Here is a 27407-nt window from a genome sequence, read left to right as displayed (position 1 = left end):
TTGAAGTTACATCTCCAGTCGTAGAACCAAAATCAGCACCCAGGCAGGGCTGTAAGACAGGACGCTATGTCTCTGATGGCGATATAAAAACGTCGTTTCATTTTACGCTGTCGTTTGTTTCATGGTGTCACACAATAAAGTGTTTACAGCAATATCATGGTCCTGATGGTCGCTGTAGTGGCTACATTCATTTCTTAACGTTCTCTGTTTCTCTTATATTTAATATAACCACACTACGGACGGACAAGCGCCTGTTTTTACATGTTGTCGTTAGCAACAACGACGGTAAACCCAGCATGAGGCTCCGCCGTCCTCTTGTTTATTTTCCACATAAACCTTTCACAATAAAGCTTAAGATCCTGTTGAGATTTTTCAAAATAAACTGAAATGATGACAAACAGAAGGACCAGTCCAAACAAATCGAGGACCTTATTGGTAACCGAGGGGCCACCTCTGTAGCACGGACGTGGTTTGGTTATGAAGAGTCTGACACGGACCAGAACAATCATGGTGCAAACTGGTCTCAGACTCAAACATGACAAACCTCTTCTACCACCTACTGTTACGCCCCTGTCGAGGGGTACAGGAACGAAGCATAAGCTGAAAGAAGAGTGACCCCGCCCTGGTCCCCAAAACCACACCACAGCCGATTTAGATGTGAAAGTGGTTTATTGTGCCTAAACTGAAGCGTGACTCCGGGCTGAACAAAGGCCAAAATAACAAACAAAACCAGTCAAGGGGGTGCTACCTGAACCCTACGTGATAAAAAGAACAAACCAAAGACAAATGCCCCAACTGAATAAACAGGAGAAAATAATACAGAAAATAACAAGGCAGCTCACCCTTCGGCTTCAGTGACTATTTACACGTGACTCTAAACTACACACTACATACAGAAGCTCAGCAATCCTCAGGAGCACACACGCGAGTAACACAGGGTCTGGAGGCCAAGCATGGGTCTGCTGCTGCTGTCAGTGTTGCCAACTCCTCAGTAAGGAAAATCGCTATTGGCTGTCCTAAAAGTTGCTAGAAGTCGCCAAATGACGTCATCGCCTAATCTGCATAATTGGTCATGCTAATGTAATTGTAACCTATGCTGTTGGAGAGAGAAATAACATCGTGGAAGAGACATAAAGTGAGTAAAAAACGTCCTAAATGCATTTAGAATTTATTTAGAACTACGAATTAAATTTCTTTTAGCAGTTATTGTTTTTTAATGTCACAATTCCAACCCTGCTCCTTTACCCGGGCTTGGACCGGCAAAAGTGACCCGAAACAGGCGCTCTGGTGGAGTTACTTTGTGTGTGTGTTTATAAGTAGTTTTAAACCTTGTGATCCACAAAACAGCATAAGAGTAAAAGAGTAAAAGAAGAACTGACTGCGTTACAGTCAGTGCGGGAGCAGCGGCTTCGCTCATACGCGATTCATTTGCCGTTTGGATGCACAGGTGTGAACGTCTCCTGCCCTGATAGCAGCTGGGGAGGACTATCGTCCGCCCGTGAGCGCTTTGGCACGGGTGAGGTGTCCACGGCAGCACCGCTGCTTGTTGAGAAAAAGAGCGATACGCATTTTCACGTCAAAAAGTCGTCATAAATAAGTCTCCAGTAACACCAGAAAAAGTCGCCAGATTTGTCGCTAGTCGCTTTTTAGAAAAAATGTCGCTAAGGGGTCTGAAAACTCGCTAAATATAGCGACGAAGTTGGCAACACTGGCTGCTGTCAGCTGCTGGTGACAGATTTTCAAAGCAGCCACATGATCAGGGGACCAATCAGCAGCCGTCAGCTTCTCCAATCAGGGACCTGCAGAGACTTTTAAAGACAGACAGGCAGAACGAAAAACAGCCACCACGACACATTATGGCCAGGGCCGTAACACCTACACAAGAATCCCCTAACAGAGTACGGAGAGAGTTTACGGACGAGAAGCAAAAAGAGCCGTCAGGTGCTCCAAATAAACCTTAGACTCTCTACACTCTGCAGGCTGTTTAATGCATCGGTCTAAACACTCGACTGCAGGTACACGACGCCCAGCTGAAAACACTTCACGCAGGTCGAGTCGGCCGAGATTCACAGAATTTACAGCAAATTCACTATTTTGTGATATATATGGTTGTGATTTGGGATTTTGGTCATATCGCACAGCCCTACACCCGGGTTAAGAGCACATGTTGTTCAAAGGCTCAGCACTGTGCTACCTTTACCTGTGCTGCTGTGGATGAAGCTGCATTAGTTTGATCAGTGAGATGTGCAGACAGCAGATTAATGTGTGTATCACTACTGTACCAGGGGACAAACTGCAGCGCGCTCTCGGTAGTGAACGAGCGCGTCAGCCAGTGCAACGACGTGACTCGCCCTCACTGTGGCACAGAGGAATACGATGTGTGACGAGACCTGAAACCGTGCTGCCGTCAGTGCACGTAGTGACCTGCTGTCAAAGGTTTGTGGCCCACAAAAGCACGTTTACATCAGCTGTTACATTAAAATGTGTCCAGTCACATTTACAGACTGGCTGTTTTAACCTTTGGGAGGGAGACTGTGCTAAGCATGAACACTGCTAACCTAGCAGTTAGTAACAGTGATGTTTGTCACACGCTGTTGGGTTGGAATTGATCTGAAATGGCTTTGTTTGAATTGCAAAGTATTTTAGTTACCGAGTCTACATTTGTTTGTAGCTCATGTTAGCGTCAGAGCATTGCTCATTTTGGTAGGTTTCCACTTTCTGCATGCATCATTTCATTAAGGAATAAAATGTTGTCTTTTACCTCAAATGCGTGGGTTATTTGTTTTCAGACCCTGCAGAAACATTACAGCTGATAAATGATAAATAAAGCTTCAGATGTAACCCTTGACACCTGCATGAAGGCGTCCTCGGCTGTTGTACTGCATACTAGGCTGGGTATCGTCACTGATTTCTAGAATCGATTCGATCCACGATTCCATTCGATTTGAGTCGGGGAAATTTTGCCTCAGACAGTCAGAAATATTACAAGTCAGATCATGCATCAGTACATTTCCATATTTTTATATCTATAAAAAGAAAGCTGACACTTGTGAGACTTTATCAAAGGTGTGAGCGTCACAGCAGAGGCCTTTGTGTCAAAGTAGCTGAAGATAAAACACAGAAAAGCATGAAGGAGAATTTCCTGCCCTGGATTTTATAAAAATATTCTGCAGTAGATCAAAAATGAAAGAAGACCATGAATCAACACATGAACGTTACCTGATGCTGCTGAAGTGAAACAGAGCAAACTTACAGCCGTTTTACAGACACAGCTGAGAGTTTTGCAGTTTTGCATAATTTTAAAAAGTTTACATTTGTTCAGTATTGAACGGCAGAAATTAGGTTTTCTTTTCGGAAGTAAGTAAAACGAAAAAAACAGCGTCCGACAGGCTGTAAACAACGGTAGACTTGTGCGTAACAAGCAAGCGAATAATGCAGAAAACAGATTTTTAGACGGGAAACTGTTGTTGGAGAGAGAGAGAGAGAGAGCTGTGCATCGTGGTGGAAGCAAAACAGCAAAAGTCAGAGTGAATTCATGACGATGTTTATGTGAAGCGTAGTTTGGATCTTCTTTTGCTGCTGGTTCGGTCAATATTGTTTGGAGAGCGATAAAACTAACAGCTTCAGAATCAGCGCAAAAACGACGTAAACACAAAGCTCGACCCGCCGACACATCAGACTCAGCGAGCTGTCGGCTTTCAGCCCCGACCGTGTCCGTGCCGTCAGGTGAGAAAGGCGACATCTCACTGATCCTGATCCGTCGGCGGGTCGAGCTTTGTGTTTACGTCTTTGTGCAGAATCCGTGTTCCTGCTCTCATTTACTGTTTGAGCTGTTTGGTGGTTGTTGGAATTTTGTGAGGTTTAACCTGAGATTCTGGCGTTTCGGGCAAAATAAATTTACATTTAAAAATCGATTCAGGATTTTAATGAATCGATATCACATTATCCAAGCCAGAATCGATTTTAATTGATAAATCGATAATCAAAACCCACCCCTACTGCAGAGGTTACTTCAAATCAGTGATAATAACACAGAAATCACATTTGTCCATTCATCCATTTTCTAACAACTCGTGGGGGTGGCAGTCAAGCAGAAAACCCAGATCTCCTGCTCCCTGGCCATCCAGAGGTGCTCCCAAGCCACCTGAGAGAGGTTGCAGGAAGTCACAGCTCTACTCTAGTGCTTCTCTACGCTGAGCACTCAAAGATTTTTACACAGCATCCATTCATTCAAGCATTTTTACTATACTTAAGTGCTTTGTATCTAACAATTACGCTGAAGAGCAAGTTAGTATCCTGCCCAAGGATACTAACTAGAGCAGGCAGGGATCACCGCCAACCTTCCAATTCGGCAGTAGAGGAGGAGGATGACCTGCTCTACTTCCTGAGCTAAAGCCACCACATGACCTCTTGGGACCACCAAAAAATATACCTTCCAACAGGGATGGCTCAGGCAGGCAGTATGGACCAAGCTGTCACTGCAGTTCTGAGGGACTAAATGGACCAGACCACATACTCCTGAAGCCCCGCCCACAGGATCCCCTGAGGGACGTGACTGAATGTCTCTCCCACCGAACACCTGCAGACTGATTGGACAAACTCCCTCAAATAACCTGAAGAGGATAACGAGCTAGTCCGGTTTTGACCAAGGTGGAAACCAGTAAATTGTTGTTTACTCATATTTCTTGACCTCCGCGCTGCGTTTGATTCTGTTACCATAATATTTAATAGGCTCAGTGTTTTGGCTGGTATCTCCAGCTCAGCACTAGACTGGTTTTCTTCTTATTTATCTGGAAGGACATTGTATTTGGGTGAGCAAGTTCTCCTTTTATACTGCATCTCTAAGCTGTGGGGCTCAAAAGGTTCAGTGTGGGGCCATTGTTGTTTTCCTTTAACGTCCTTTTCTAGTGTTTCTTGTTTCTGTGGCGCAGACAAATGTTTGAGCCTCAGCAGCTGGATAGGCTGTCCACACTAGTTCACTGTTTATCCCAGAATTGTGACCGCCTCTCCAATAATAAATATATATATTATCTTTAGTTCCAACAAGACTGAGGCTACATTATAGCTCCTGCTGATATGTATTCAAGAATCAGCTCCTCTGTGAAGACCCGTTTTCCTAATCTTGATGTCATGTTTAATTCTGAACGTTGGCTCACATGTATAGGGTCGATGTCACGCTCCTGTTTCTTTTCTACTCTAAACTGTGAGCTGTAGTGTTGTGCTCTGAACCAGAGGAAACCGTTCATGCGTCAGCGTGCCTAGACCACTGTAATGCTTTTTACCAGGATATGTGTATCGTCTCATTCATGCCTCCCAGTCATACAACATGCTGCACCTAGCAAGTTCACATTACCCTTTTATTAATTTTCAGGGGCTTTCAGTTGATTTTAGATTTTCAAATTCTCACACTTACATACAGACAAGCTCCAAAATACTTGCTGTCTGCGGTCTTTGCTCACAAGCTCAAAACCTAATAGTTTTTGCTCGTATAAGACTGAAGACTGGGCGGCACAGAGCGCTTGAGTCTGTTCCTGGCTCTGTTCAGTCAACTCTGTGGAGTCTTTCAAAACACAGTTCAAAACTTTTCTGTGTAATCCGGCTTTCTGCTGACGTCCTTTGGTTTGTTATTCAATTCAGTTTTATTTACACAGCGCCAAATCACAACAACAGTCGCCTCAAGGTGCTTTATACTGTAAGGTCGACCCTACAATACTACATACAGAGAAAAACCCAACAATCATATGACCCCCTATGAGCAAGCACTTTGGCAACAGTGGGAAGGAAAAACTCCCTTTTAACAGGAAGAAACCTCCAGCAGAACCAGGCTCAGGGAGGGGCGGGGCTTTTTTCATGGTTCTGTATTGCTATTAATTGTTTTGGAGTGATTGTACAGTACTTTGTGACTTTGATGTCTAAATAAACTTCACTATACTTGAGTTCGTATTCTTTTTTCACAGTTTTCACTGGTATCGTGTTGTGTATTGCATCAGACAGTTCCTATGTTTTCTTTGTGTGGGCAGAAGGATGAGGAGCCAGATGTGGTGCTGGTGAAGGTGGAGGAGGTGGAGCCAATGACGAGACCTCGGAACCGGCCGTGCCTCAGCATACAGGAGGGTGAGCAGACCCGTTCACTGTGAACTGTAGATCAGTTTAGGAAGTGTTCTGACTCCGACTACAGCAGCCTGATGACATCAAACGTGTCCCCTCGAGGGCTACTGTTGCTGTCATTTGGTGCTATATAAATAAAATAGAACTGAGTCGTCAGTCATCATATTGCATCATCTGATGTTTTGCCCTACATCAAGGATTCTCGCTCCAGAAAACCCTGTGAGAATGTTGAGTCCATTTAACCCTAGCTGGGTGAGAACTTGACTCTGAATCTGTCTGTGTCCAGGGTTGGTGGAGTCCAGTACAGACGACTGCAGAGGAGTGCTGTCCTTTGATGAAACCACACAGATGTCCACCAATTGGCTGTCCGACCTGCAGGACTCTGGGCGGGGCTTCTCAGAGGTCAGCTGTGGCCATTCTTCGCTGTGGACTAATAGGGGGGGCGGTTACAGTGAGAGCCTTCCAGGGCTGTCCTCACACTTCGCTCCACTCTCATACTTGCCTGGCAAACTCACTGGAGGAGAGCCTGGCAGCTCTGGGAGGGGATCGGCTGCTGAGAACGCAACAGAGAGGGGATCAGCCGCTGAGAATTCTAGAAAGTTGCCCACTTATCCCTTTGAGCAGAAGCTTCCTGTTATTGATCTGTCAGATGAGTCCAGCCAAAGTCAGGTGTCAAGTCAGACGCAAGCAGGACACCTGTCAGTCCAGGGGTCTCAACAGTATCTGCACCCAGGTCCAAGTCAGGGCCCAAAAAATCCCACGAAGAGGGATTGTGTCTGTAGTTTCTGTGGGAAAAGGTTTCCTGCTCCAGCAAATTTGGAATCTCATATGAGAACCCATACTGGAGAAAAGCCATATGGCTGCACCATCTGTGGTAAAAAATTCTCCCAGTTGTGGAATTTGAAGATCCACAGGAACATCCACACAGGGGAGCGACCGTACCAGTGCTCGCTCTGCCCCGAAAAGTTTTCTGACCCCAGCAACCTGAAAAAACACCTAAAGAGACACCATCCACAAAACATGGCCATACAGTCAGGAACATCTTAGATGAAAGGGCTAACACACTGTTAATGAGTACTGTATTTTTCAGACCATTAGGCGCACTGGATTATATTATAATAATTATATACTCATTCTTCTTGCTTCTTCGACGTCCGTACCATTGATTCATTAATGCTGTATTCAATCACAGCTGCTCTATTCCCATGTTGTTGCAGTATATGAATGACTAACCTCGTATTGTGGATGGATTATCTCAGTTGTTCTCCTGGCTGAAGTTTGGTCCTTTTACAGCATCCTGCCATGCGACTGCATTTGTCTCTAACTATCAGGAACCCTCACATTAACTTTTATCGAGTGGAAAAAAGTTAACATTCATCCTCCAGCTTCACTGTTTATGCTATGCTAACATAGCTGTGTTGCTAGCAATCACGTAGCACATCATTATATACCAGCTAGCCCAACTTCAGTAACCCTACAAACATCACTGCTGTTTAGTTTTCTGTCCTCATTTATGTTGGAAGTGATAGCAGAGCTGTACGTTTGAATTTGTTTCAGAAATCTCTCAGTCAGAACATGGTATGTCATGTTTAGGTGGAAGCTAGCGAGCTAACTTCCTGCTAACTTCTAGCTTCATTAAATTTTAATAAATTCTGTTTTCATGGATGCCAGGATGTTAAACTTAATTGTTGCACCTGGTAAAGCAACAAAGCTGATGATTTTATTACAGATGAAAGAATTTAGACAGTTTTTAACTCTCAGTGATGCCGCAGTGTTCGTTTGACTTTGGGACCTGAATTGGACGGAGTTTAGGACCCAGATTACTCTGCGAGGCTCCTGACTACGGTAGCCGTAATGCTCCAAGCGGTGCGCCTTCGTAGCTTACCAACGTCGTACTAAAACACTTTTGACAGATTTTCCAGCGCCGTGTAGCACATAAAGTCGGATCAGGTCAGTAAGCACAACCAGAATTCATACATAAGGCGCACCAGATTATAAGTCGCGCTGTCGAGTTTTGAGAAAATTAAAGGATTTTAAGTGCGCCTTATAGTGCAGAAAATACGGTAGCCTTATTTTAAAAATCGTGTCCTGGTGTGATTAGTGGGGATAGGTTAATTGATTAATCTAAATTGCCCATAGGTGTGAATCTGTGCGTGAATGTGAGTGCGAATGGTTGTCTGTCTCTGTGTGTTGGCCCTGCGACAGACTGGCGACCTGTCCAGGGTGTACCCCGCCTCTCGCCCTATGACAGCTGGGATAGGCTCCAGCACACACCACGACCCTGGAAAGGATAAGTGGAAGTGGATGGATGGATGGTGCCCTGAGGTTAAAATAGGCTTCAGGAAATGTAGCGTGTACCCTGGCTGTTAGTGGTGTAAATTGACTCGTTCTTAGGTAGTGATTCTCTATTCAAAGCACTTCTACTTTTTCTATGCTTAAGTGCTTTCTGTCAAACATTCACTCCAAGGGATGCATCAGAGAGCAAGTTGGGTTAGTCCTGTCCAAAGCACGTAGACTGGAGCAGCCTTCACATGATTGTGTCCTGCTCTACCTCCTGAGCTACAGACATCCTAAATAATATATTGCATTTAAGTGAGACACTCAGTAAGGGCATTTGTTGGGGTTTAGCATTGCTTTGCTTGGTTTGGCCTGTGGTCTCCAAAGTCAGACGTTTACCTTGAGTATATTAGCTTCACCTTTTGAAAACACAACACTTGTTTTGTTTCAGCTTTAGCATGCTAGCAGGTTATTAGGCCTCTAAAGATGCAGATCCAGTTTTTTATGTAACTCATGTTGTGTAAAGTCATGCTAAGTGTTGCTGTGTGTGCCCAAGGGCAGTTCCAGTCAAATCTATTCCATACTGTTGACAGGAAGTGAAAGCAGTAAGTGTTCATTCTCACAGCTCTAAAGCTCACCATGAGAACATTTGACTGAAAGTTTTTGATTCATTTTTTAACTGAAGCCTTTTGGTCATTAGAAAATGTGTGTGCTTTAGACCGGAGTGATAAGTGAGCCACTGTTCAACATTTACAATTTCAAAATAAAAGCAGAAATCTTTATTTTATGTATGTGTGTTTTATCCATGTAATAGATTGTTAGCCCATTCTGGTGTCATGAATACAAACTCTTAGGAAGCCCTTGTGAGTATTTCTTGAAGATTGGCACACATGTTTACTGGGACTGGTGGTCAGAGGTCAAGGTCACTGTGATCTGACAACACAGATTTTTGCAAGCACAAAAATTCATACACTAATTCTGTCAAATGTGTATCTTATGTTTAAAAGTAATAACTGAACTTTTCTGGCTGTTTGTCTGCATCATAATCCTATTTCACATTTGGTCTTATATTAAATTGTTGACCTTAATCTTTCTGCCACTTGGAGGTGACTGTTGTTGTCATTTGACACCATTTAAATAAAATAAAATTGAACCTCGTAAATTCATTTAGTCTTTACTTTTACAAAAGTCTGGACAAACATGGACACAAACTGCAGCCTTACTGGTTTCCAGTGGTGTGCAATAACCTGGCAGTTCTCCCGTTTCTACTGCTCTCTGCTTAGAAAACATTCAACTTTGAGCTATAACATTGCACATACCCATTAATTTATGTTAGATTACACGTAGTTTCATAGGTGTCGCGGTTGGTGGTTAACATGAAGAGGACCAGATGATGGAAAAAAACAACCACAACAGACTCGAGTCGTTTTCCAGAGCTCTGAATATATTTCTCTTACAGATACAAAGGTTCAAAACCATCTTAACATGAACACCCCAACTCTGCTCCCCACCACACACACACACACACACTCCAGCTACAAATAACATATACAGTGAAATGCTGCACTCATGTTAACACACCACACATACATCTGACTGAAGGAACAATGGGCTGGGAGGTCAGTTCCTTCATTAATATGCAAATTGTCATGACCATTGATCAACAACCACTGATCAATAACCATGAGTACCATCCACAGAGAGTTGGGGAATGGCTGCAATCACAGCATTGTAAGATGGTGACAGATGTACCCAATTAGGCCCCCTCCTCAATTCAGAGATGGTCTTTCCCTTATCATGGTGTAAATGGCCTTGTACTGATGTATAGCAACTTGAAATACTCCTAAAAATGGCACTACAGCATGTAAAAATATAAAGATAAGCTCTGGCTCTTGGTTCTATGATGGTGCTTAAAGGGTTAACTCATTGGTGTGTGTTATCTGGCTTCATGGACAGATAGAGCTGGGTGTCATCTGCATAGCAGTGTAAATGTATGCTATGTCTTCTAATGATGCTGCCTAAGGGAAGCATGTATAATGTAAACAGAATTGGTCCTAGCACTGAACCCTGTGGAACTCCATAATTAACCTCAGTGTGTGAAGAGGACTCTCCATTTACATGCACAAACTGGAGTCTATTAGATAGATATGATACAAACCACTGCAGTGCAGTACCTGTAATACCTACAGCATGTTCTAATCGCTCTAATAGGATATTATGGTCGACAGTATCGAACGCTGCACTGAGGTCTAGCAGGACAAGCACAGAGATGAGTCCACTGTCAGAGGCCATTAGAAGATCATTTGTAACCTTCACTAAAGCTGTTTCTGTGCTGTGATGAGCTCTGAAACCTGACTGAAACTCTTCAAATAAACCTCTGCAGATGATCTGTTAGCTGTTTGACAACTACTCTTTCAAGGATGTTTGATATGAAAGGAAGGTTAAAGATTGGCCTATAATTAGCTAAGACTGCTGGGTCTAGAGATGCTTTTTGAGTAAAGGTTTAACTACAGCCAGCTTGAAGGCCTGTGGTACATAGCCGATCATTAGAGATAGGTTGATCATATTTAAGATCGAAGAATTAATTAATGGCAGGACTTCTTTGAGCAGTTTTGTAGGAATGGGGTCTAAAAGACACGTTGAAGGTTTGGAGGAAGTAATTATTGAAGTTAACTCAGAAAGATCAATTGGAGAAAAAGAGTCTAACTTAACATCAATGGTACTAAGAGTAGCTGTAGATAATATTACATCTGTGGGATGATTATTGGTCATTTTTTCTCTAATGATTAAAATTTAATTCAATTCAATTTTATTTATATAGTGGCAAATGACAACAACAGTCGCCTCAAGGCGCTTCATATTGTAAGGTAGACCCTACAGTAACACATACAGAGAAAAACCCAACAAGAAGAAGAAGAAGAAACCTCCGGCAGAACCAGGCTCAGGGAGGGGCGGGGCCATCTGCTGCCACCGTTTGGGGTGAGAGAAGGAAGACGGGATAAAGACATGCTGTGGAAGAGAGACAGAGATTAATAACAGATATGATTCAATGCAGAGAGGTCTGTTAACACATAGTGAGTGAGAAAGGTGACTGGAAAGGAAAAACTCAATGCATCATGGGAATCCCCGGCGGCCTACGTCTATTGCAGCATAACTAAGGAAGGATTCAGGGTCACCTGGTCCAGCCCTAACTATATGCTTTAGCAAAAAGGAAAGTTTGAAGCCTAATCTTGAAAGTAGAGATAGTGTCTGTCTCCTGAATCCAAACTGGAAGCTGGTTCCACAGAAGAGGGGCCTGAAAACTGAAGGCTCTGCCTCCCATTCTACTTTTAAATACTCTAGGAAGAAGTTCTTGTGGACTTCTTCCTAGACTTTTATTTGTGAAGTTCATGAAGTCATTACTAGTTAACGTTAAAGGGATGGTTGGCTCAACAGAGCTCTGACTGTTTGTCAGCCTGGCTACAGAGCTGAAGAGAAACCTGGGGTTGTTCTTATTTTCTTCAATCAGTGATGAATAGTAAGATGTTCTGGCTTTGCGGAGGGCTTTCTTATAAATCTCTGTTGGAGTAGCGTTCAGATAGCTGCTCTGCTCTATGTTGGTACAGGGCATTGAAGATGATAACAGTGGGTGGATTATATTCTTAAACTTAGTTACAGCGCTTTCAGAAAGACATCTACTGTGATAAAGTCTACTCTCCACCGCTGTGTAATCAATTATTGTAAATGTAAATGTTATCAGGAAATGATCAGACAGCAGAGGGTTTTCAGGAAACACTGTTAAATGTTCAGTTTCTATGCCATATGTTAAAACAAGATCTAGAGTGTGATTAAAGTGGTGGGTGGGTTCTTTTACAGTTTGACAGAAGCCAATTGAGTCTAATAAATATTTTCACTCAGACAGTGAGAAATATTATAATTCTGATCATTTATCAGTACATGTTCATATTTTTGTATCTATGTATAAAAACAAAGCTGACGCTGTGAGACTTCAGAGGTGTGAACATCACAGCAGATGTCTTTGTGTCAAAGTAACTGAGGATAAAACATGAAGGAGATTTTCCTGGCCTGGCTTTTATAGCAGATAACCTTAAAAATATTCTGCAGTAGATCAAAAACTAAAGAAAACCATCAATCAACATATAAACACAGTGTTGGTCAAGTTACTTGAAAAAAGTAATCAGTAACTAATTACAGATTACTTCCCCCAAAAAGTTATCCCATTACTTTACTGATTACTTATTTTCAAAAGTAATTAATTACTTAGTTACTTAGTTACTTTTTAAAAACACGATTTACAACCTGAATAGGTGATAAAGCGATAGATCTTTCAGCCCAATTCTACTTTTTCTGCATAATCCATCATACAAAATGTAATCAAATGGAAAAGTCTCTTTTTAAAACTTGTTTTATTAGTTTTAATCTTTTAACTTTATGCATCAAGCAAAAATTTAATTATATGCAACATTCTCTGACTGGAAGACATTAGTTTAACATTTAAACCTATTTTCTGCACATTCCAGCACATAAAATAAAATATTTTTTGTGTTTACACTCAGTCTTTCAAATAGATGCAAGTAAAACACAGCAGAACATAAATAAAGTCAAAGACTCAGCGGTCCTGTTGCTCTATTTTCACCTGTAAAGCAGGAGTGGGGTAGGCGGAGGTTTACCCTGGTGCAGGTGTGCAGCGGTCAGTGGAAGAATCCGCGAGTTTCTCTGTGAGTTTCCCATCACGTCGTAGCTACTTGGTGCTTGCTTGGAAGTTTAGGGGTTTTTTTCGCTGTAAAAAGAAGTTTTCTTCCCACGCACAGCGGACACTAATGTTTTTGTCACTTTTTATGGAATCAAACTCAAAGTAAGGTCAGTACTTCCACGCTTTAAACGCTGCACGCTCATACTCTCTCTCCCACACTCGATATATGATCCATTGTTGATCTGCACACAGCTGTTGTCACGAACGGCGCACTCGCTTACGTCACTGTCATGAGACATTCTCGCAAAAAAATCACGGTTTTAGTAACGCAGTAATGCAGCGTTCCTACGGGAAAGTAACGGTAATCTAATTACCGTTTTTGCAATAGTAATCCCTTACTTTACTCGTTACTTGAAAAAAGTAATCGGATTACAGTAACGCGTTACTGCCCATCTCTGTATAAACATCACCTGATGCTGCTGAAGTGAAGCAGAGCAAAGTTATAGAGGTTTGATTACAGACACAGCTGAGTGTAAAGTTTCTATTTCTTCGATCTTAAACTGCAGAAATGAGGTTTTGTTGTCAGATGTCATTGTTGAGAAAAAAACAGGTGCCAACAGCACTGAATAGAACTGTAGACTGATGCCTAATAAGCAGAGAGTAATGCAGAAAACAGATTTGAGACGGGAAACTGTTCTTGAAGTACAGAGAGAGAGAGCTGTGCAGGAAGTGTGATTTTATCGTGGTGGAAGCAAAACAGCAAAGGTCAGAGATGACGATGCTTATCAAACATGAAGTGTAGTTTGGATCTCCTTTTGCTGCGGGTTCAGTCAGTTTTAGTCGGAGTTACTCAACCTGCAGCATCAGAATCTGTGAAATTTTCAGCCCTGACAGCTTGTCCGTGTACGTGCTGCCGGGTGAACGATCCACGGTGAATGAAATCCATGTACCTGCTCTCATTTCCTGTTTTAGCTGTTCGGCGGTTGTTCAAATAGTTTTGTGAGCTTTAAGCTGAGATTCTGGCATTTCTGGAAAAATACATTTATATTTAAAAATCGGTTCAGGATTTATTGAATTGATGTCGCTTTATTCAAACTAAAATCGATTTTTTAACCCGCCCCTACTAATAACAGATTAAATGCCATGTTGAGGCTGTCATTTTTAGCATCTACATGGATGTTAAAATCACCCACAATAATTATTTTATCTGAGCTGAGCACTAAATCAGATAAAAACTTTGAAAAATCAGACAGAAACTCTGTGAGGCCCAGGTTGTCACGTCTGAAGGTGAAGCAGACGGCGTGGAGTGAGACCCAAAAACATGATGGAGGCAGAGTGAGGTGATGAACGAAACACAAGCCGTTATTTGGCTGAGCAAAAGTACAAACAAAAGCAAAGAGAGAGAAACTAACAAACACCTAAACTGGGGTAAGCTAAACATTACACACTACCTGAAACATCGAACTAGAACCTGGGATTCTGAGATCTGATTTTCACCCAGGTGTCATCCACATACCTGAACCAAGGACTCGGTGGTGTTCCAGTAACATCTGATGGGAAAACACTGTGAGTCAGGCCTTCATAGTGGAAGTGCTTCAAGGAAACCAGTACTGATGGTGAGAAATGGAGAGAACAACGTACTGGACAAGTTGAAATCGATAATTATGATGACTCCAAATGTGATGTTTGATTGAAGCCGTCATGTCTTTGTGAGGCAGAAATAAGGTGGACACACAAAATCTCCCCTGTTCTAAGCATGGAGCAGAGGCTGTAATGGTTCTTGGGGATTGGCACTGTTGCCCAGTTAATTATAGTCCCAGTAACCACCCTCTGCAAACACATCGCTGATGTCTTCACAGCATCATCAGCCTCACCCTATCCCAGCATCGCCCTGCATCTCCTCCTTCACTACATCCATGAACCTCCTCTGAGGTCTTCCTCTTTCCCGCTCCATCTTCATCATCCTATGTCCAGTACATCCACCCTCCCTGCTCTGCACATGTGCGAACCATCCCAGCCTCTAGTCCTGTCCATCCCGCTCACTCGCAGTGAACACCTGAGCATCTTCAGCTCTGCGTCCTGTCTTTGTGTCAGTGCCACCGTCTCCACATCATACATCACAGCAGCTCTCACTGCCATCTTCTAAAACCTTCCCGTTCACTCTCGCAGCTATCCTTCTGACACTCTTCTCCACCCACTCCACCCTGCCTGCAGCTCTCTCTGGATGGTCCCAGGTATTTAAACTCATCCTCCTTCACTGTCTCTGCTCCTTACATGTTCACCTTTCCTCTGGTCTCATTCACACACGTTTCTGCTGACTTTCATTCCTCTACTCTCCAGGCTCTCCTCCACCCGCTCCCTCATCTGCAAACATCACAGTCCACAGAGACTCCTGCCTGACCTCATCAGCCTGTCCATCAGCGCTGCAGGTCCCTGATGTAATCCCACCCCCAGCTCAAGCCCACCTGTAGCTCCTCCCACACACAGTACCACAGTTCAGGCCGTCTCTCCCTTTATACTCATAGACCTCACACCTCCACACTCCTGCTGTTCCCTCTGACTTGCTGCCTGTCTTCACACTTTCATCTCCGTCTTCATGTTTGATGTGGTGAAGGTTTTAAGCTGGATGACCTTCCTGACACAACCCTTCTCACTTGTTCAGGCTTCGGTGTGCCTCCACCCACACGTATCAATGATTTACACTGTAAACCAGTAAAGGAAATCTAAAAACTGTGGTTTTTATTATCAACCATATCTTGACTTGTTTGTGTTTGGACACAGACAGAAATATCACCCTCACCATAAACCTTCAGCCCCTGTTCTGTGTGCTGTAGTTGGTTCAGATGGTTTACAGTGACCTACAGTCAAACAAACAGAACTGCATGCAAACATACTAGTTTACTCAAAACACTGCAATACTCTGAACTCCAAAAGTAAATGGATTTTGCAGTTTTCAGTCATCTTTGGTCCTGTCCTGTACAGGACAGCTTTCATCTGTGTTTGTTATGCGACTGAACTCTGACCTGTGAATCATTCAGGCATGAACCAGGGTTACATCTACACACAATAGTCAACCAATTGTAAAGGGAGGCTGTCACTAAAACCAAACAAATGTCAAAGATGACAGTTTCACAGGCGTAATATATTTTTGTTGTGTCAAGAAAATTCTCAAAGATCTTTTAGCCAGTAATTTTGCAAAGTGTGGATGACGAGAGAGGAAGTTCCAAACCTAAAAAACTGCAGCAGATCAACAGTATCTGAAAGCCATGTCAGTAAGACATGGGACCTGAGAGATTCATCTGGACCTGCACCTGACCAATGACTGGTCACTAAAGCCTCACCAGAAAAGGTTTCAGTGGCTGTAAAGAAGCCAGAGAAAAGGATCAAGTGTGAACATTAAACAGGAACTGGACTGAAAATCAGTCAAACAGGTCTGATGAAGTGATGACTTTTACATGCTACTTAAACCTCTAAGATCAAATGGATGTCACTATGGAGCAGGTCAGGACAGAGGTACAACAGTGAGGGTCTACAGCCATCTGTAAAACACGGTAGGGCTTCTGGCGTGGTATGGCTACATTTCAACCACTGGTGTTGGGATCTTGTCAAATTGGTGTAATTATAAAGACAGAAAAGTACCATAAAATTCAGACCAACCATGCAGTTGCATCTGAAGAGCATCTGATGGACAGTAGCTTCATTTTTCAGCATGGCAGTGATCCCAAATATGTGAAGTAAAAGCATATCTGGATAGAAAAACACAACGCTGTCAGTCGTGGATGGACCTCCCCATAGCCCAGACCTCAACATCACTGAAGCAGTTTGGGATAGTCTTTTACAGAACAAAAGGCAGAAACATCCAAAGAAGAGCTGTGGATGTCCTTCAAGAAGCCTAGAGAACTTTTCCTAAAGACTACTTATAGAAATGACAGAAAAAGAGGAACATAAATGTGCTCATACCAAATATTGTACTAAATACTTCAGCATCATCAGACTTGTACAAACTGTGCTAAACTGGGAAAATCGAAATAGGTGCAGCAATTTTCAATAAATTTAGCACTGTTAAAGTGCTGAACTAGTGCCATGTTATCGTAAACACAAGTTAAATTGAATTGCAGTATTTTCTAGATATTTCCCACCAGGACCTGTAATGGAAAGTTTCCAGGACTCATTGTAATCAAATGGCAAAACCCCCTGACTCCTTTTAAAAGGAAGAAGCAGCTACATTTTCCTGAAGTCTATGTCTGAGAATCTCCCTTTGTCTGAGGAAGAAACGTCTACCAGGTCCTTGGTTCCAACCTGGACCAGGGCAGGGCTCCCTATGCTCTAGGTGCTCCAACATCTCCCCCATCAGAAACATTCCAGCTTAATCCTCTGGTCAGTGTACCATTGACCACAGAGCTGGCTGATAGCTGGACTCCGCTGTCACTGCGTTATGGTTTATGATATAGATATAGAAATGAATTTTCCTGTAGGGATCTTCATGACCTCATCTTTTTTTCTCTAACCAAAGCAGTCCAGTGTAACACTGAGTGAAAAATAAAAGTGTTGTGCTGTCTGTGGCATCGTCATCATACACAGACGGCACTTTCGCTCTAATTAGAGGACACGCGACTCAGCCTATACCTTCTGACTACTAAAGTAACCACACTGTGACTGTTGTGGCAGCTCTTCTGTCAGTGGAGCACGTACACAGATTAGTTTGTGGCTTCTGTTACATTTTCTGTTACATTTGTACAGAAACTATAATTCTCTGTACATTCTCTTAAGAAAAGGATGAGCAAACTTCTGTTAGTTTCAAACTTTCAACCCAGTCCTGTAAGCCTGTGTCATGAAGCTTGGTCCTTCTTCTGCTCTCCTTCCAGGTTGCAGTACCTCAAAGGACCCCTGCAGAATCAGAAGATATCAGCAGCATTGTGGCGGCCCAGCTGAGGGTACCAGACACCAACATGCCAGCCAACCCAACCAAGCAGCAGCAGCAGCAGCAGCGATGCAGCAACAACCCCACGAGCTGTGACTACTCTCTCTTTGAACTGGAAACCTTCTTCACCCGCTGGGCCCCTGATAGTGACCCTGTGTCAGCTCCTGGTGGCTCTTCATGTGCATTTGTTCCTAACAAGTCAACTGAACGTGACCAGGATAGAGTTGTTATCATAGACACTCGTCGACAGCCTTGGCAAGTGCTCGATCCACCACAGACCTCGACGTCCTCGGCGTTGAAGCCGAGCGGAGGGCAGAGTTTCTCCTCTGCAGGCCGGCTGTCTGCATCACAGGGTAACACTTTGTCTGCTTTCCTCAGTACGGCCTCTTAATGCTGTTGTTTTGCCCTGCCTGTGTACACCTTCAGATATTTGGATCACTTTATTGATGTTCCATCAACGTACTTAAAACCAGTAGTGTGTGCTGTCAAAGCTTCCACTGGTGCCACGTCGGAGTGGTCATCAAAGTGATAGCAGACAGGTCGACAGCAGACGGGTGATTGTGTGCTGGACTCATTCTTGAGCCACACAACTGCACTCACATTTAACTAATAATAATCTGTATGAACAGTTCCAGTCCCGCAGCACTGAAAGAGCACTTATAAAAATAACCAATGATCTTCTTATGGCAGCTGACTCTGGTTTACTTTCCATTCTTATTCTCCTCGATCTGAGCGCTGCTTTCGACACTATTTCTCACTCTATACTTCTCAGTAGGTTGGCCTCCATCGGTCTCTCCCATACTCCACTAGCCTGGTTTAAATCATACCTGTCTGATCACACTCAGTTCATTCAACTCAAATCCTTCAGTTCTCAGCCCTTCCCTCTGACCACTGGCGTACCCCAGGGATCTGTCCTGGGCCCCTTCTTTTCATTATCTACCTTCTTCCACTTGGACATAAATATAATATCCAGTTTCACTGTTAGGCCGATGACACCCAGCTGTATCTGTCCACTAAACCTGATGCTGCTCTTCCCCCATCCTCCCTCACCCTCTGCTTAGCTGAACTAAATTCATGGTTCTCTTCTTATTTTCTTAAACTCAACAGTAACAAATCCGAGCTCCTCTTGGTCGGCTCTAAATCTACATTATCCAGAACCAACAGTTTCTCTGTTACTATCAATAACTCGCTGGTCTTCGTTTCTTCCTCTGTGAAAAGCTTGGGTCTCATCCTCGACAGTACTTTTCGATTCACACATTAATAATGTCACTTGGTCTGCATATTTTCAATTGCGCAACATTATTTGTCTCCGTCCTTTTCTCACCCCACATGCCGCTGCCATTCTTGTCCACAGCCTTGTTACTTCCAGGATCGATTACTGTAATTCACTTCTTTATGGTCTTACTCAGAAATCCGTCCACAAGCTTCAACGCGTCCAGAACTCTGCTGCCCGTATCATCACCAGGACCTCTTCTGTCCACCACATCACTCCTGTCCTGCAGCAGCTTTACTGACTCCTGGTCAAATATCGTATCAATTTCAAAATACTCTTGTACACATTTAAGACTATTCATCATCTCTCCTGATCTGGTTCAGATCACCGCCCCATCTCGGTGTCTCAGATCTTCTTCTTCTCTTTCTCTCTCCGTCCCCTCCCCCTGTTTTGCCACCATGGGGAGCAGGGCTTTCAGCTGCTCCACTCTGGAATTCCTGACCTCCTGATTTAAGAAATATCACCTCCTTCTCTCTCTTTAGGTCCCAACTCAAAACTCGTTCAAAACAGCTTATCCCACATAACCTCTCCACTCTGCTATTTTAAATTTGTTTTATGTCTTATGCTTTTATGATTGTGTAAACTGCTGGCTTTTATGTTGCTTTTGTTATTCTGCTGTGTGCAGTGTCCTTGAGTGTTCTGAAAGGCGCTTTCAAATAAAATGTATTATTATTATTGTTAGTTAAGCTTTCCTTTACACACTGAGGTCATTGTGGCAGCTGTTATTGCTGAAGCCTGACAAAAAGATACTGGTGATGAAAAGTCTCTATTGTACTATTGCATGCTTTAGGGTCTGAAGATGCTAATGTCACAGTCTGTGGACCAGCAGAGTGAGTGCAGTGAGTAGGACGCTGAGTTTAACAAATCAGAGTCAGAAAGGGTTTTATTGCCAAATGTTGAGCAGGTTTACAACATTAGGAAAATTGCTGCGGTACTTAGTGCAAACATACTGTCAGATAACGCTTAAATAAACAGTAGATAGATATACACATGAGTGCAGGTGGTGATCAGTGCCAAACATGGAATGATGCAGTGAACACAGCGTAGGGTCATGTGTTAGGGGTGGGAACAGTCATACGGTTATTGTTCGTGTGTCCGACGGCAGAGGGGAAGAAACTGTTCTTATGGCGAGAGGTTCTGGTGCGAATGGACCGGAGCCTCCTGCCTGAGGGGAGCAGGTCAAACAGACTGTGTCCAGGGTGAGAAGGGTCAGCTGAGATCCGAGCTGCACGCCCCAGTGTCCTGGAGGTGTACAGGTCCTGCAGAGATGGGAGTCTGCAGCCAATCACCTTCTCAGCAGAGCGCACAACACGCTGCAGTCTCTGTTTGTCCCTGATAGTGGCTCCAGCGTACCACACGGTGATGGAGGAGGAGAGGATGGACAGCCGTTTAGTCGCAACATGAAGTTCAAACTGAGGGATCAACAACCTTTGTGTGCGTGCGCACACTTGTTTTAGCTGCTCTCGTTGTTGATTTGCGTGTTTCTGCCGTATGAATTTGTTGTTTTTCCTTGTATGTTTTTACTGGTGCAGCCATTGGTGCTTTTATTTTTAATATATATTTATATTTACTTGTATTACACAGAAATACCATTAAGAGAAATGAGTAAATACACGAACAAGACGAGCCTATAGAGAATTAATAGCGCTCATCTTGGAAAAGCAACCATCACATATAACTGCCTGGCTCCGAGTTTAGTGACAGCTGATTCCTTGTTTTCTCTGGTTCCTCAGGGACTTCTGCACCCATGTCTTTGAGAATGCAGGATCCAGGATCTTCCCAGCCTTCCTGGAGGAGAACACCAGCACAGGCTCAAGTGCAGCAGCTTCAAAATGGCAACACTTACTCTCAACAGGAAAGCACCGTCCCTCCCTCACGAATCACACCGTCCTCCAGCACAGGTGCTGTTAGTAAAACAGGTAAAACCAAGACAGCTGGGGCTCCACAGTCCTCTCTATCAGTCCGGGGAGCTGTAGCACCGCTGGCCAGCACTGAGGTGGCCATCGCCCCACAGCATCGGACAACTCTCCTCACTAACCTTAATAAAAATCGTGCCGCATGCACTTTGCCCACAGAGCGCCGCAGGAAGAGTTACGTATGTGGAGCCTGCGGAAAAGCTTTCTCTGGCCTGTCCAATCTAGAGGTCCACAAGAGAGTGCACACAGGCGAGAAGCCTTTCCGCTGTGACACTTGTGGGAAGCACTTCTCTGAGGCTGGAAACCTGAAAAAGCACCAAAGGGTTCACACGGGGGAGAAACCCTTCAGCTGCAACCAGTGTGGGAAGAGGTTTGCTTGGATCTGCAACTTGAGGACACACCAGCAGTCTGCCACAGGCTGCGGAGCACAAGCCGGGGCAGGGCTGTAACTGCTGATGCTGTTATTATTGATTCAAAGGGTAGTATAACTCGGCCCAGTGACAGTTTTTTGTGTCCCTGGTTATAGTCGACCCAGTTTAGCTCTTTCTCTGTGTTCCTGTGGGCGTTTTGAAACTTTTCCTTTGTCTCCTGGGTCCTCGGAGAGCCTCTCCATGGATGCATGGCACAACCTAAAGAGAGTGCCAGCTCTCCAGGACGTATACACTTAAAGAAAAGAAGAGAAACTGGAAGAGCTTCACTGAACAGAGGGGGTGGCTCACGACAACAGCTATCAGTGGCCTAAAATGCAGGGATTTCAACCCCCAGTCATACCCTGGCTCCTGTGACTGTAATAATGCCTTGGCTCATGTCCATTAATGACCCATATGATTACAGTAAAAGGCTCTCAGGACCACCGCTGAGGTGACAACCTACATCTTTAACATCATCTTTACCAACCAAAGATTTCCACTTTCCAAGCCTGCGGAGACATTTTGCTAAATATTGTATTTTTGAGCCTGTATATAAACATGTGACCCAGTGAGTGTTACAGGAAATCCAAACTAAACTCAAACTCTCGTTTTTCACTCACTAAAGGTGTATGCTGGACAATTATTTCACCTCAAAAAAGAAAAGTACGCAGAGTCAATTACATGACATTCATCACCATGATGAGTAGTTGGAAACGTTTGACCACGATGTGTATTTGACCACAGTGGGAACACAATCAGACTGAATTAAAGAGCATATAAAGTCTCCTGTGACCAACCTCATCAGATCTAATGTGGTGCTTTCAGCTCTTTTCATTCTTTCCTGTGTGATAGTTGCCCTCTCTCTCTCTCTCTTATTCTGTGGTGAAATCTTCCACTTTCACAGAGTTAATAAATAAATTGGATGTGTAGGCAGAATTCATCTAGAGGGGTGCCGCGTTAAACTCTTCATCCACGGAAGCCTGAAGTCTGTGCTGTAAAGAAGAACACAAAACAATATTTATCAGTGCTAGGACCAATTCTGTTTACATTATACATGCTTCCCTTAGGCAGCATCATTAGAAGACATAGCATACATTTACACTGCTATGCCGATGACACCCAGCTCTATCTGTCCATGAAGCCAGATAACACACACCAATGAGTTAAACTGCAGGAATGTCTTAAAGACATAAAGACCTGGATGGCCGCTAACTTTCTGCTTCTTAATTCAGATCAAACTGAGGTTATTGTACTCGGCCCTGAAAATCTTAGAAACATGGTATCTAAGCAGATTCTTACTCTGGATGGCATTACCTTGGCCTCCAGTAACACTGTGAGGAACCTTGGAGTCATTTTTGACCAGGACATGTCCTTCAACGCACATATTAAACAAATATGTAAGACTGCTTTCTTCCATTTGTGCAACATCTCTAAAGTTAGAAATATCCTGTCTCAGAGTGACGCTGAAAAACTAGTTCATGCATTTATTACTTCCAGGCTGGACTACTGTAATTCATTATTATCAGGATGTCCTAAAAACTCCCTGAAAAGCCTTCAGCTGATCCAAAATGCTGCAGCAAGAGTCCTGACAGGGACTAGAAAGAGAGAGCAGATTTCTCCTGTTTTGGCTTCCCTTCATTGGCTTCCTGTAAAATCCAGAATTCAAAATCCTGCTCCTCACATACAAGGTCTTAAATAATCAGGCCCCATCTTATCTTAATGACCTTGTAGTACCATATCACCCTATTAGAGCACTTCGCTCTCGCTCTGCAGGCCTACTTGTTGTTCCTAGAGTATTTAAAAGTAGAATGGGAGGCAGAGCCTTCAGTTTTCAGGCCCCTCTTCTGTGGAACCAGCTTCCAGTTTGGATTCAGGAGACAGACACTATCTCTACTTTCAAGATAAGGCTTCAAACTTTCCTTTTTGCTAAAGCATATAGTTAGGGCTGGACCAGGTGACCCTGAATCCTCCCTTAGTTATGCTGCAATAGACATAGGCTGCCGGGGATTCCCATGATGCATTGAGTTTTTCCTTTCCAGTCACCTTTCTCACTCACTATGTGTTCACAGACCTCTCTGCATTGAATCATATCTGTTATTAATCTCTGTCTCTCTTCCACAGCATGTCTTTATCCTGTCTTCCTTCTCTCACCCCAACCAATCACAGCAGATGGCCCCGCCCCTCCCTGAGCCTGGTTCTGTTGGAGGTTTCTTCCTGATAAAATGGAGTTTTTCCTTCCCACTGTCGCCAAAGTGCTGCTCATAGGGGGTCATATGATTGTTGGGTTTTCTCTGTATCTATGAAGCGCCTTGAGGCGACTTTTGTTGTGATTTGGCGCTATATAAATAAAATTGAATTGAATCCTAACTCATCCGCATATTGAAGTTCCACAGTAACTGCATTATTTGTTTTTTGTCTTAGTGTATTGCATTGCTAGATATTTGTTAAAGACAATACTATATACTGTACGATCCAGGCATGAGTCTCATTAACTGTTGTCTTGAGAGATCCTTCCACGCTGTGGATCACCGACACTACCTCACTGATTTTGGTGATTTGTGGTGTTGCAGAGCTGTGTCACTGCACTTGTGCTCATTATGGACCAATTTCTAGGTTTTGACTAAAAATCTTAAACACTGAAAATCTGTCAGTTCACTTTAAAACTATCTTGCCTGCAGGCGTCTCATGCTACAAACACATATTTCAAACATATTAACTGCAAAAGTAATTGTATCCATGTGTCACGGTGAGGACTCAAAGATAAGACTCTGAGCTAAAGTCAGTTAAATAAGTTTTATCGGCGAAAGAACTTCAATGCTGACGGGATCACAGGAGCTCTGAGAGGGAGAGAGGGAGTGACTTGTGATGGCGGGTGAGTGTGTGTGTGTGTGTGTGTGTGGGGGGGGGGGGGGGGGGGGGGGGGGGCAGACTGCTGGCAGGTGGAGGAGGTAGTGAGTGGACAGGTGGGAACTGAAGCAGTTCAAAGAGTGCCGGTAAGTGTTCTTCCAATCTTCCAAACAGGAAAGGTCCAAAGTGGCCTCCAGGTGGGATAACTGCTGGGACGCCAACAATGTTCCCTCTAATGTTTCATGTGTCTGAACACAAACTCCCTGAGCGTCCCTTGGATCACTGTGAGCAACAGCAGACGTGCGCACTGTGGTCACGCCAGCATCCAATCCATCCAAATTACATGTTTATTAAAATAATCAAATTACAGCGTTTACATTTATGTTAGACGACTCTTAATTACCTGCTTTTGCCCACTTACAATGAAAATTAAAAAAATCTTGTTCATGACCTGTGCAGCATGTTAACACTATTGGAAGGAAAAATAACTTCAACTCCAATTTTGAAAACACAACTTTCTTTTCTTTTATATATATATAAAGCTCTGACTGTATTATGAGTCTGTGGTCTGGGAGAGAGTCTGTAACTCTGTCTGCAAGTACAGTAAATAATGACCAGTGTTGGGCAATTAATTATATACTTACTTCTTCAAAAAAGTAACTGAGTTATGCAAACAACAAAGTTTTTTGCAGCTGTTTACCTAAAAATGCAGCCAAGGCGTTTTTAAATAAGCATTTCAAACTATTTACAGAACAATCAGCTGTTCTGCATCAGAGAGACCGTGCTAGCAGTGCACAATTGTGCACGCGCGCAGCTTAGAGGGAACGTTGCACGTCAACACCGACATTTTCTTTTTTTTTTTTTTTTGTGTCCCGTTTGGATCTTTAGCCGTCAGAATTGTTGTCTTAAGGCCAAGAAAGATGCCAAGCGGATTTATTTTACCAAGTGGATCATCAGGGCCTTGCCATATTGGTCCATTTGATTGACCTTTATTATAATTATGTATTTATTTTATTTTCAGTTCCTACAAACGGGACAGACATGACTGGGGGATAGGACAGGGAGAAAGAATGAAAGAAAGAGAGGGAGAGAGAGAAAGAAAACCAAAGGGAAGAAGAGACGGTGAGAAGGGGGGGAAGAGAGAAAAAAACAAACAAAAAAAACAAACAAAAAAAACAAAACAAAACTCCTGGGTCACCCGTATGGAGAAAAAAAACAGAAGAGAAAGCAAACAACAAAGAGCAACATAATAAAAAAAACGGCACCATCACAATAAACTAGCTAGCAGTAGATATCAGTAGATACTAAATATTAAACGATATTGTGCAGCACGCAAGATAGACAGCGCACAATGTGCTTTGAGGCAGCAGCCAAGAAAGCTGTAGTCTGTGTCTGTGAACACCCGTGTGCACACCTGTGTGGATCAGCATGCTTGCATTCCAAAGGTTTCTCCATGTAACGATCTGCTAGGGAGTGTGGGGAGCCACAGCCCCGTCCTCCAGGGCATGAAGCAGGTATGGAGGAGATCAAAACTCCAGACATCCAGAGGCCCCCAGAACACAAGAGACCAAGGAAGACCAACAGAGGGGCAGCCGCGCCACTGTCCCAGAAAGAGCTGAGGAGAGTCCCAGATGAGGGCTCACTCAGCAGCCGCGGAGCAGAAGCCAGGGGGAGTTGCAGTGACGCGCCCGTGAGCTCCGCCGGCAGCCAGCCGTGCCTGAGTGACCGAGCCCCAGGCCGAGAGGCCGGGGGCACCCCACCTCCGAAGTGGCCCGAGCGAGCCCCAGGCTCCAGGCCCTGGGGGTGGGCGTCCGGGTACACACCGGACGCCCACCCCCAGACACAAAGAACCACCAACGCACCGACACCTGAGGGAGTCCGCCACTGGCAGGGGAAGTGGTGGTGGGTGGAGATAGGCCTCCAAACCTTGGAGGGCCTGAGATGTCCCCAGAGAGGTGGCGTCTGATACCCAACCTGACATATAGACACAGACATACAGGCACACACAGACACAAACATCCATTCCCACCCTCATGCTCTCATATGCACTCACTCCACACTCAACCAACGTGGAGACAGACATAGAGAGATGCTGTACACACGATCACACTCCCCAAGCGTACTCTACAAACCGGGTCTAGGTACCCTTGCCCCTGGAGGGGGGAACTGCACCCAGACCCAGGTGGTGTTACCCTTTTCCCTGCGGTGGGGAGAGGCAGACCGCCCCGACTCCGCAGCAGCAGGGAGGCCCCACACTCCAGACCGCAGTCGGACGGCCAACTCCTCCTAGCCCCCCCCGCTCCAGCAGGCAGCTGGAGATGGGGAGGGAAGGAAGCGAGGGGCAGGTGACCCCTCCCTGGGGCCAGCTCCCCCGCTGACCCCAGTAGGCACTCCCATACTCCGCGACCCGCCAGGGAAAGGGGGCCCAGGCCCATCCAGACCGGGGCCCAGCACAGCAGTGCCCCCCGGCCCCACAGAGCCCGGGACAGTCCACCCAACCCCACCACAGAGAAAACTGCACCCACCCCACCATCCACTCATCTTCCAGACTACATGAGACAACAGACGCCCAGGCTGAGATCTTCCTCCACCTCTCCTGTATCTCCCCCTCCTGCAGAGAGTTCCTGGGGAGAGGAAAGCTCCTGCTAGGTGTGACAATCTCCCCCACCAGTTGAAGAGCCCCCCAGGTGGCTCGACGCACCGGCGGCACCCTGCGCCAGGGATGGGCCCCCATGCACCCACCCGCCCACAACCCCAGCAACACACAAACCAGGACCCAAGGCCCCGAGGCCCGGCCAGGGCCCCAGCCCAGAGACGGAGCGCCCCCAGAACCTCATGCCCATCCCGGACCCACCCAGGGGCACACAGGCTACCAGGTCAGTAACCCACGTCCGTCAGCACAGACCCTCCCCTAGCCCCGCTGCACGCAGCCACGAGGAAACAGTCACCTGAGAGCCAACAG

General features: G+C 44.5%; 1 protein-coding gene across 1 annotated transcript in view; it reads left to right on the top strand.

Annotated features, from left to right (window-relative positions):
* LOC146629851 (uncharacterized) overlaps window positions 1-21637 on the top strand; it is a 28528-nt gene extending 6891 nt beyond the window's left edge. Inside the window, exons 5-8 of the mRNA XM_085356687.1 lie at window positions 6021-6114; window positions 6395-6510; window positions 17944-18355; window positions 20997-21637. Coding sequence (XP_085212813.1) covers window positions 6021-6114; window positions 6395-6510; window positions 17944-18355; window positions 20997-21637 — 1263 coding nt within the window. The remainder of the gene's footprint in view (window positions 1-6020; window positions 6115-6394; window positions 6511-17943; window positions 18356-20996) is intronic.
* Window positions 21638-27407: the final 5770 nt, after the last annotated feature.

This window comes from Diplotaxodon limnothrissa, linkage group LG6 (assembly GCF_057381915.1).
Source record: "Diplotaxodon limnothrissa isolate DT_005_m linkage group LG6, D_limnothrissa_male_GT1.1, whole genome shotgun sequence".
NCBI classification, from domain to species: Eukaryota; Metazoa; Chordata; class Actinopteri; order Cichliformes; family Cichlidae; genus Diplotaxodon; species Diplotaxodon limnothrissa.
This window is presented reverse-complemented; position numbering and strand designations above follow the sequence as displayed.